This window comes from Cololabis saira, chromosome 12 (genome assembly GCF_033807715.1).
Source record: "Cololabis saira isolate AMF1-May2022 chromosome 12, fColSai1.1, whole genome shotgun sequence".
Taxonomy (NCBI): domain Eukaryota; kingdom Metazoa; phylum Chordata; class Actinopteri; order Beloniformes; family Belonidae; genus Cololabis; species Cololabis saira.
The window spans coordinates 20819569-20831926 of NC_084598.1; the positions used below are offsets into that span (position 1 = coordinate 20819569).

Below are 12358 nucleotides of genomic sequence, written 5' to 3' on the forward strand. Positions count from 1 at the left end.
AGCCCGTCTGAACCTCTGACACAGCAGACTGCAGGCCGACTGCCTCAGTTCTCCTTGTGCTCCCTGTTGCTTGCTGTTTTTATCTCTCATACAGTTTCTGTCCTCTTTTCTCATGGACATGACTGGCTTTCTTATTGTTCATCCTCACAATCTTACTCCAAAGTTCCACCAGCTCATTAATGTTGTCTTTTCTCATACGTTTAGCCTTTTAAGCCCATTTTCTTTTTACGTACTAGTATCTTATTGAAGGATGGCAGACACACTGTCTGAGAGTATACTGTATGCATGTAGGAGGAGGTGACAATGGAGGGGAAAAGGACAGAAAATGTTGTTGAGGGGGAGGGAGGGGAGTTGCGGAGGCGGGTGACTCTGGCCGAGCATAATGCTGAATGGCGACGGCTCTGCAGAACGATACACATTTTTTACACGTGGTCTAAACTCTCCTGCAATGACCTTGCAAATATCAGAAAGCAGCATGAGAAACAAGGCAACAAGGAGACAGAGATGTTCAAGCCTAGAGTCTATACAGTCATATCAGATTTAGAAAACTGTCACCGGGGAAACTACATCCTGTAGTTCGTTGTGGGTGAGAGGCAGTAGTGGTCTTGCTTTGACTTTACTCTGAATCTGCTCTATTGTCTCATGTCTACGAACACGAAACTATGTCTGCCAACTGCAAAGTCTGACAAAGGCCTTGTGCTGACCTCACACTGGATCTGAGTGCTCTGTGTGCTTGGCAGGATTATAAAAAAAAATGTTAGATAATGTTTCATCAGATAAATTAATTTTCTTCCTACCAGTGTTACTAAGACAAAAATAGCTCATTCTGGGAGAAAAAAAACTACTTTCATCCCAAAAAACATTTCTATCTCAGTGTTAACGTGAACCACATAAACTAAACATTTTGTTTTTCTTTACTTGTTTTTCACTCAGCAACATGAATAATTATGGGTAATCTCTTAATGCAGACCCACATTAACGCAGGAAACAAGAATATATAGTAAGACTGAGTAAAACAGGATGAGAAGTAATATGGCAATGCTGGCTGCATTTCAGAACAGTTCATGGCACAAGGTGTAAGCACACAAAACAACAACAGACACTGTTGCACAAACAAGTGCACAAAAGCACTGCCTCAGTCTGTGAGTCTGAAGTCTGTGCATGGATATTATTGTATTAACATTCTCCAGGCGACAGAGAGAGAGCATTTCTCTAGGAGCTGTCTGGGTAGCAGCTGGAGAGGTGATGTAGTCGGCAGTGAAGCTCTTGTACTGAGACAGAAATTGAGCATGCATTCTCATTTTCGGCTTTAAAAACAAGAGATCTTCTAAAAGAAAGGCATAATTAACATATTCTCCTCCGAGGAAAGATGCAATTTTGTTGCTATGGGAATAAGATGCATTTGTCTTAGTTACCACAATCAAACGCCTCTTTACAAAAAGCAAAACAATTAGGCTTGAATTTAGTACAGAATGTAGCAACAATGCAAACAGGAAAAGCCAAAGCAGCACATGTACTGACCGCAGTTATTGATATAGGAAATTTAAAAAAACAAGACACTTTCCTCCTCTGGGGTTGACTATGCAAACACATTACAAGGTACAAATATAATGTACTTTGCCTTACCTGCATGAATATGAGCAGCACTCTGGTGCTCAAATGTCCCAGCAATCACATGCATTGTCTTGATATGAAACAAAGCGGGTCTATTGTATCAAATCTAAAGCCCGGTTTTCAGGCACAGGCCACGGGGATAAAACAGCTGTTCAGCTAATGTCAGAGCGTGACTCACTCCCAGCTGTCTACAACTGTTGCTCCACACTGGTTAACGCTGAAAGTAGCAACCAAGCAGGCGTAAGAGAAGAGAGGAGAAGAGAAGAGAAGAGAAGAGAAGAGAAGAGAAGAGAAGAGAAGAGAAGAGAAGAGAAGAGAAGAGAAGAGAAGAGAGTCCAGAGCCAGGAGTGCTGGCAGCTGTCTAATGATCTCAAATAACCTCCAAGTTCTCCTAGCTACGCCTGCAACTCCTCACCCTGAGTGCACGGGTTCACACACTGCCCACAAACACACACGAGGCACACACAGAACAGCCATTTGTTTTTCCCCGACAAACACACAGAAGCCTTTGTCCGTGTTCTCACAGTAGGTTTTAGACTGCTGTAGTTTAGCAAGACAACAAACAAAAACAAACATCGTCTACGACTGACAGACTTTGTGGAGTAAAAACATACGACTGCTTTTTTCTCAGTATCAGTAGATAGTACAAAGAGTCTGATAGACTGGGACTTAATGAAGAGCAGTCATATTAATGGTAACTGTTACCATTGTGTTTTTAGTTTTTCCACTTTCGAATCACTCATGACTTACAACCCATCTTCCCACAAGCTATTTTTCAGCATGTACTCATTTCCTTCCCCTCTCTTACTTGCTCTCTCTGTCCCTCACAAACATGCACATACAATACAATTCCCACCATATACACACCTCCTTTTGAAGACGTTCCCATATTCCCTCCCATTCAGGCCTGATTCTGAAAAGTAAGGTGGGGCAGCACCACAAGAGTCTTACAACTCAGACAGGGACGAAGTGAAACAGATCTAGACTTTCACTGAGTGTTGTACTTACACTGCCAGCGTCTTTCTGCCCTCCCCTTGTCCTTCTTTCTGCCCCTCTTTAAGTGGAGCTAAGTTAATCTTTTAAATAAATAGATTTGTCAGGATGCATACAAGTATGTTTCACTTTTACTGTAGGGTTAATTCATATTTATACTTTTACTCATATTGATGCCCCACTGCCTGATGATTTTTTTGATGATATCTGAAAGAATGAAATTGCACATCTTTTATCCAGTGACACTGATGATGTATTGATATCAGTATGCATCTTAAATTGAGTACTTTCAATATTTCAGTTGACCTTATGAATCTTTCATAGACATACTTGCATCTGCATATGATGTGATGTAAACTGAAGTTTTGTGTAATGATCGTAAAGCCGAAAGCCACTGTTAAGGTTATTAAGAACCACTTTCATCACATTGTTTGCAACAAAGCTCAGCAGATGGTGGTGCAACTGCAGGCTGCCAACTACATTTTATTAGTATTGTTCTTGACATAAACCCTATTTTATTTCATAAACATTTAATTGACACGTGGAGTGTGAATGGATGGTACTTATAAAATCCCAGAATGCCATTAATTGCATTATTTTTTTGGTTTTGCGATACTGGCATTACGTATCTTGATAGATTTCCAACATACTTTGCAGCCCTATCTTACAATTTCAAAAGGAAGGAAATAAGCGAGGGAGAGAGCGGTCAGTTGTGGGTTTACATCGCCTGTGGTCGGAAAAGTCCACTATTAATTAAAATCTAAACCAAATTCTATATTTAAGTAGATTTTGGGTTTCAAAGGCGGCTGTTTGGGCAAATGATTGGTTTGACTAGAAGTTTGTCCTTTTAACTGTTCCAGTGCCTCTACTATTTTTTTTGGTGGCATGTCGTATGAAAACTGAAGAGACACAAAGAACACGAGCCCTCTGGCATCACTGGAAGTTTGTACCAGGATTTCACATCTGTTTTTTTTGAAGAATACTAATTATGAGTAAATGTCAGCCATTCCAGACACAAAAAAAACCCAACATAATATTTTAAAATAATGGCATTCAATAATGGCATCTGTCACTTTTACATAAATAATCCATGCAGCTTCATTCAGACATGCCTATGAAAGTGACAAGGTGGAAAACAGTTCCACAAGATATTTGCCATGTGTGTTAATTTGGACAGAACACAACAAGGGAGGAATAATACAACACCCATTTTGTCTTCATCTCACCATAACAATAAGCATGCTGAGTTCAGAGTGGCTGTTTAAAATATACTCGGGGTGGATAGAAGTAGCTGAAAATAACACTTATCTATGCGCTGAAGTTTATTGAGCAGTGGGTCTTATACTTACAAACATTTAATTGCAGTACTGTGACAGAGTTGTTATCAGTTTAAGAAACATTTGATTTTAACTACTTTTAAAACTAATTAGGTATTTCTGAAATTAGTTATACCAGATCAACTAGTTGTTTTGCCATAAGAAATCATATAAGCTTTAAAAACATGTTGTATTGAGTGGATGGGAGCCACTGGAAGTGTTCCTATTCAGTCAAAGAGAGCTGAAGCTCCCACACAAACACTTAAATACAGTTTTCTTTTACAACAACTAATTCTGAGTACAAAGTAACATAAAAAAGTAAGGAGGCCCTCTTTCAATTTCAGGGATTTACAAATTAGATTATATGTCTTGGCTGACTTGGAAATGCATTGGTATTCCCCCTAGAAGAGGTGGAAGAGTGGCACAAGTTGTGCCTTTCATTTTACCCATTTTGATATTTATTTTCTGGTGTGCTCAGATCTTTCTATTGAATGAGCCAATTCTGGCTCAGCTTTAGATGTCACACAGTTGGCTTCACATCTTACAATAAAATGGTTTACAATGTTGACAAAATTCAAGCTCAAATTAACGAAAACATGCACATTTAATGTGAGTGTAAGGGTGTGATTTATGCCTCCACGTAGAGGATCGACATCCTTTTTGCTTTCGCTGTATTACCACCACCGAATGCTAGCTAGTGACATGGGTTCTTTTCTGCTGTGCTGTAACTTGCATATTTCTACCAGCTTGACAACTATGAAGAGGAAGTAGTAGTAATATTGCATAAAATAACAATAATGCTACCAAGGGGATCCATCACATCTGGAGTATGTGAGAAGTGCACATCAGGCTACGGCTTATCTTACAGTGTGGGATTCCCTGCAACAGTGTACAACCTTGTCGGCTCGATGTTGGAGCATAAAAGAAGATTAAAGGTCCAGTGTCAAGACAAGCTCATCATCTCTCCACTACCATGCATGGCAGTTGGTACAGTATGAGGTGTTTGTGTTGAGACGCTGTTTGGCATCAACCAAATGTGTAACATGGCCAGACATAAAAAAGTCATGGGTTTTGTTCAAATGCAACTTTTCAAAGCGAAGCCATACAAGGATGATCTTTTTAGAAAGAGGCTGTCTTCTCCTGGCAACACTTCCAAAGCCATACTTGAACACTCTCTTTCTAATCTTACCGTGAAGAAATTTTACATTTTACATGCTAACTTAAATCTGTAGAGTCTGAACTGCAGCCTGCAGAACTGTAGCCAGACTGTGGAGATGTGGGATTGCCACTGGCTGCAGAGTCTCATATCAATATCTCTCTACATGGAGATTGCCTCCAACGATGATGAGCTTCATTTTTCCAGTAAGGGAGATGCTTCCCCACAAGATCACACTGCCTCATCCAAAAGATGTCACTCTATGCAGCAATCAGCATACCCTTCTCCCCGTTTTTTCCACACTTTGACCCTATGATCCAACTGCCGTAGGCAGAATCTGGACTCAATCGCCTAACATAACATTCCACAACATTTCAGGTTCCAGTGCACATGTTGCTGCCACCAGCGCAAACGGGCCTGACATTGAACTGCAGTCACCCTCCACAATCTGGGACCAAACTTTATCCTCCAAGATGACAACACTCGCCCCCACAGAGCAGGGTTCATCAGACCAGACTTTGGGAGTGGAGGGGATGGACTGACCTCAACCCCATTCCACACTTGTGGGATCACCTTGAGCTGTTCGTGCCAGAGTGACCAACACAACCACATCGGCTGACTTGCAGCAAATGCTGGTTGAAGAATGGGATGCCATCCCACAGCAGTGTGTGAGCAGGCTGATGACCAGCATCAGGAGGAGATGCCAGTCTGTTGTGGCTGTGTATGGTTTTTCCACACCCTACTGAGGCTCATGTTTGTTAAATGGATACATTTACCAATATGTTTTGTTTCTTCAAACTTCAATCATCCAATCCACTTAACACCAAACAAAAGTCAAAGTTGTTTGGCATTGGCAGAGTCACATCCTCAGCTCTGCTGCTCATCCCACAAATGCATATTCCTTATACATGTGGCTCAATTTAAAGGGGAAATAAACAGGCTTTCCTATTGTTACAACAAAGAAAAAATCAACCAAAAACAAATTTTCTTACTAATTTTATGACATGGCAAGAACCAGCTGATTTTTCTTTCACTTGATTTGAGTTTTTTCCCCCATCCCTTAGTTTATTCAGCAAAAACTAGACTAGACTAGACTGGGAGATCCTCCAACATTATAACTTTTAAAATGAATGGCTTTTGTGAGAGAGTAAGTGCCCTAATGAAAATTACTCATGTTGCCCTCAGCGGGCTGAACCTCTGTATTGGGAATCTTTGTGTACCAGGCCAAGGCTCACCACACAGGACTAGGTTGGCCTATCCGTTTACAACCACCACTAAACTTTACTTAAAGCATCCGAATCAAAGCACAGAAGAGAGGCATGAGATACTGTATCTGCCACATAATGTGGTCACTTGCAGGGCCTGTATTGATTTTACAGTTTTTTACATCAACTGTATGATTTATGCCATTTCCAACCTACTGTATTACCCACTACTTATTTGTCTGACAGACAACAGCGCTTTCAGAATATTCAATCACAACAGTTTCAGATGGCTGACCACATACAGTAATGTGCAAATGTTTTAGGCATCACTTGTCTTGTTGTTTTGTAATGACCATCAATATTAACATCAGTCACTTTATTAAGATATAAACAAAAACTCAGAGAGATAAACTGATTAATCAGTTGGCTAAACACTGGCCATTTTCTAAATAACTTTTATCGGCCATAGAAAAACCATCTTCACAAGCAGCGGTCCAGTGTGAGCTCCCTCAGAACCAAGCACAGATTTAACTCTTTTCAAAATGACTGTCTCATACATATGTTTTAATAGTTAGGATTTCATTCTATTTAGATTTAACAGCACCATGATTTTGTATTTTCAGTCTGTATCTTAAAGAGACTGGAAAATAAATGTGGATGATATTGATGCTTAGATGAAACAAGACGAGGGGTGCCAAAGATTTCACCACACTTTTGTATGTACAATAAAAGGGAATGGTGATGAAGGGGAAGAGACAGCACATCTGGATGTATCCATACCTGGGTGTCTGAAATGAGAATAAACTGAAAAACACTGAAAAACATCCAGCACCTTAACTTTGATCAGGACCATCTAGGTTTGAAAGTACAACCTCAAATGCGGAAAAGTCAGGAAACAACAGCTGATTGAACTGATGATTCGGTAAAAAAGCAGAGTAGACTGAAGGTTGGGTTTGTGAGAAACAAAGATGAGAGCTCTACTTAGTCCACAAATGCATGAGAAAAACACATTGATGTTTAAGAACAATTACTGTCAATCATTAGAAGTGATTTGTATATGTTTCCTTCTACAGTGCATACTACACAACTCAAGAAATTTGGAGAAACTCCAGGGCAAGGGCACAACCAGCCTGAGCTGGACTCATGTGGTCTCAGATCCCTGAAACAACTGCAACAAGAACTGTCCTTCTTACATGACTAATATATCCCGATGAGCAAGGGATTACTTTCAAACTTTGTTGAGTACCACAATATGGAGCTACATTTTCAAAATCCACTTTAAACTTTAATCTCAATTTAAAGAAAAATAAGCCTTATGTCAAATGTCTATGGGCAATCTTAAAGGGGACCTATTATGAAAAATATGTTTTTTCTTGCTTTAACATATATAAAGTGGTCTCCCCTCAGCCTGCCAACTCAGAGAAGGAGGAAAGCAACCAAATTCTGCAGTGTCTGTACAGCCGCCCGGATGAGCCGTCCAGTGTGATGTGGATCTACGAGCCGTTCAGATTCTGCTCCCTTTCGTTACGTAAAGAAAATGCGATTTACATAGGTTGGCGTGAAACCACGCCCACAACTAACTCTGGCCGGAACAACAACAACAACTCCGCTGGCCGGAGCTTCCGCCATTTTTTTGTAGCGGTGTATCGCGTCATTCAGGCAGCCAATCAGCACAGAGCCTCATTATCATAGCCCCGCCCACTCAGAATCCTGCATAGATAATGAGGTTAGAGACTGGGATGCTAAAAACATTCCTCAGAGGCTGAATTTCTAATTTATTTAGCAAAAACAATCAAAAGCTTGTTTTTAAGACATTCAAGGCCTGTTTAAAATAGGTATTAGATCCTTAATCCTGGTCCTCATGGGCCCCTGTCCTGCATGTTTTAGATGTTTCCCTGCACCAACACACCTGATTCTAATTAATGATCCTCATCAGCTTGTCACCAAGGTCTGCACAATTCTGTTGATGACACAGGTACTTTTATCACGGTGCGCTGAAGCAGGGTAGCATCTAAGTCATGCAGGACAGTGGCCCACGAGGACCAGGATTGAGAAACACCGCAATAATAGGTCCCCTTTAAGAGCCGGAGAATCATACAGTGCAATGACAAGCAAACCATTATTTCCATTTGTTTGAAATACCTCAACAAGTCCAAAAGCCACGGCCTATCAGTATGGGGTTGTTTCAGCGCCCTTGGTAAAGGTTATATGCACGTCTGTGATGGCAGCATTAATACAGGAAAATATGTTGAGATTCCAGAGCAACATATGCTGTCCTTTAAGATGACATTTTCAGGGGCATCCATGTATTTTTCAACAAGGCAATGCAAAACCATACTCTGCATATATTACAAAGGGCTGGCTGAGGAAAAAGTGGTGCAGTTACTGAACCGGCCTGTCTGTAGTACTGACCCGTCCCAGTACATATGGTACTGTTTACATTTTAAAGAATAGGACAAATTAACAAATCAAATACTTTGCTGCTTGGTATCCTGAATGTCAGATTACCCCTTGCATTTAGAAATATATGTTGGTTCATACTGTCTGCAGGGAAGTAAAGTAAGTCATAGTAAATTGTAAATCAATGTAAGATCATTTACATGTTTCATATCAACCTATCTGATTTGGTGTTGTATGTTAGTGAGCCATTGATATTTTGAAGGATGGTGTTGCACTGCAGACTTCAGAGTGGAGTTATCTACCTATTCATTTAATAATACTTATAATGATAATAATACATTTCATTTGTAAGGCACCTTTCATGGCACTCAAGGTCGTTGAGTAATCAAAACATAAAAAAACACATTTCTACTTAAGAACTCCACCTATCTTCAACTTCAAATCACTTTGCTTTGTCCACCTCAGAAGTGGAAAGTCAAAACTCTTTCACTTTAGCATTTCTGCTTTGTCACTGAATGCACCATTATTAGTATAACAGCTGCATCCAGGCTTGCATTATTTTCTCCAGTGCCATGTATGAACAGTCTTGTATAATTATTACAAAGACTCTCCCCAAAAGGTGGATCAGGACCAGCTGTTGGTGGAATACAGTATTTTAAAGGATATATAATTATTTGAGAATAAACCTGCCAGTTTAGTTTGGCCTGATAATGCGAGCTTAATTAGCGGTCCGTGCTACTGTGAGCTCTCCGGGTATGTACTGCATGCTTCCTCATACATTATAACATGCTTCTGGGGGATTTTGAGTGTAATTTGTGTCCAAAATTGCTTTTGCACATTTGCACAAACCTCAACTACCCCTACCCACCTCCCTAAAAAGAAAGGGCTTAGATATAGTAGTGGGGACTTACAGTAGAATGGAGTGGCCCTTCCCACCCACTGAAACTGGCTGCTGGTGCAGGAACTGAGCTGCAAAGACACAGGTGGGGAGAGAGCTACGCTACTGTAATCCTGTAGTGTTTTGACCAAAGCACGCCTCAGGCATTTCATTAAGACTTCAGCAAATATTGTCGTCTGAAAAAAAGGAGCTTAATATGTCTCCTTTAATGGTTGAGTTCACAACTGTTGCATTGCATATACACACACTTAATCAACACAGCATGTGTTTATGTCAACGGGCATACCGTCTTGTATATGACAGCCAGACACAAGACATTCCCAGCTCCAGACTGTTCGCCGTACCCTCTTATGTACAGTGACTCACCAACTCAGCCTCTCTCCTCACCCATCTCTGTATGCTCCTTTCACCAGCCAAATAAAAAGGTGTGGGAAAAAAAGACCTCGCTTATGATGGAATGCAGAGAGAAAGAGTCAGTATTCAGTTTTAACCCAAAATATTTCCTTATCTATAAACAATAACATACTAACATACTGTCGGAAAGAACTGGGGACAGCAAGGATACTGAACTTGAGTAATTCTGTTGATAAAAATTCCTGTTGAGGTTTCAAGAGAAATTCCTAAAAGGGAATTATATTAAAGAGTGGAGAATTAATGAATAAACCTTCAAAAGAATTAGAAACTAATTTTAAACCACCCACAATTTCTAACAGAGGACAGAGTGTCTTCTATAAGTAATTCAAATTGGATTCAGATTAGATTAAAATGTTAAGTGCAAAATTACAATAATATTAAAAACAAGATTAAAATAAGTTTTCAAATATCAACAAAAAAAAATAAGACAAACTAGCTTTATGGATGAATGAAAAGAAAAGGTTTTGTAGGTCTTTTTGAAGCAATTCGTCAACTGACAAAGCAAGATGGACATGGCAGTGATAAACTCTTGAAGATATTTCGTTCCAAGACAAAAAAAAACTATTCCATATACAGCTACAGATATTATTAGTTAATTTTAAACTGGTACCACCATTTTTTTAATACTTCTATTACTGCTATTAGTACAATAATAATAATAATAATAATAATAATAATAATAATAATACATTTTCTGCCAATTTTCTGAAGCAAAATGTGGCAAAAAAATTCATAAATTACATATCAGATAGTCTAATATGTAATTGTTGACATGTGCACCAAACTTCCAAAATCAGTTTTGTTGTTGTAATTAACAGGGTTTTTTTTTTTTTTTTTAAACAGCTACATGAAAAAAAAAAGACACATTGCTGGGTAACAGCAGAAAGAAGTAGTGAGAGGCAAGACCTAAGATGCTTTATAGCACTCTTTGAAAAAACTGTACAAAAGCTAGCGAGAAGTTGTAAACGGCACTATCCACAAACAGTCAACACAGACACACACAGAGGATCATTAGGCAGATATGCATGGAGGAAGACAGAGGGTGTTTCATCACTGGAGCTAACTAAGTTATTTTCACATTTCTATTAAAGCCTAGAAATGTGTCAGACATATTCTTGAACCGCTGGATGTATGACTGCAAACATCCGTAACATTTGCCATGAACTTCAAGGGTTTAAGTCAACCAGTGTGAACGATCATGTGTGGTTTTGCTACTAATTCTTCACAGATACTGAGTGAGTGTGAATTATAATGAGCCTAGGATGCTCAATTATGGACTGATAAAAGCTTCAGCTCTGTCCTGCTGACCCCTACAATAACACTTACTTGTTTGTTAATACAGCACATGTACCCAATTACTTGTTATTGATCATGCTACTAATTCAATTATCAACACAAAATCAGGTTACAAATGCAGGGATCCACACTGGTGATTCTCAAAATGAATCAGCAATGAGGCATAGGTTTAAACTCCAAATCAAATAATTTTAGGCGGTGTAGAAAATGCATTGATTTTTATATATACTGTGAGTTTTTTTTCCCCACTGGAAACTATGCATCTAAGATATCTAAATTTTTGTCTGATCAACTGCATTTAATTTCTTAATACCTATACAGTCCTGCATTTTAGAGCTGCAAAAAATTCTAAATAATAATAATCCTCCCCAAAAATCATGACTTTTAAAGACTGAATGAATGAAATAAGTAAACGACAAAGTAAATAAGCAAGCAAACAGTTGATGGAGACAAGTTATTGTAATTATGATTAGGTAAAAGAAAAATAAAACTGCATTAACAAAACACTCCGTCTTTGAGGAGCCATGATGAACAGAGGCTCTGGATATTTTCTTTTTGTTTTTTGTCCATGTTATTGTTATTTGAAGTAATTAAATTTGTAAGGACTACAAACATTTTTCTAAACTCAAATTAAAAACGTGTAAATCAAACCATTTTATACTCAAATCAAAAATGGAGGAAATGAAAAACAAACAATCATATTTGAAATTTGGATATCAAAGTTGCCTGGCCAGTATCAAAACAAAAGATGTGAAAATGACAACTCCGTACTGCGGCATACTTTAAGATATATTTGCAGGAACAACAGGACAAAATAACACTAGTTTGGTCGTTTTAAGTCAAAGGTTGGGGGATCAATCCCTTCCCCCATCATGTGTCCTAGGGCAGAAAACAGAACCCTTAGTTTCCGTGCATTCACCGAAAGTGTCATGGGTATCATAGGTGTCCAGCTGCCATTCATTTTCTATGAAAGCTCGCTGCAAGAGGCGTCGGAGTGTTGGAGGCATCGGGAGCGGCACGATGGAAGCATCCAGAGCGTCAATTTGAAGTTGAGAGAATCAAAACT

At 39.1% G+C, this 12358-nt stretch overlaps 1 protein-coding gene across 3 annotated transcripts in view; it reads right to left on the reverse strand.

Moving 5' to 3' along the window:
- The window catches only part of znf512b (zinc finger protein 512B), a 45191-nt gene that overhangs the window by 22599 nt on the left and 10234 nt on the right, over positions 1 to 12358 (reverse strand). Inside the window, exon 1 of one of the 3 annotated variants that reach the window (XM_061735973.1) lies at positions 2482 to 2519. The exons of 1 other annotated variant lie outside the window; for it this stretch is intronic. In XM_061735973.1, the coding sequence (XP_061591957.1) occupies positions 2482 to 2515 (34 nt within the window). In that variant the 5' untranslated portion in view covers positions 2516 to 2519. Of the gene's footprint in view, positions 1 to 1626; positions 1738 to 2481; positions 2520 to 12358 lie in introns of those variants that run through there. One more of the 3 variants, XM_061735972.1, reaches the window with a different exon arrangement.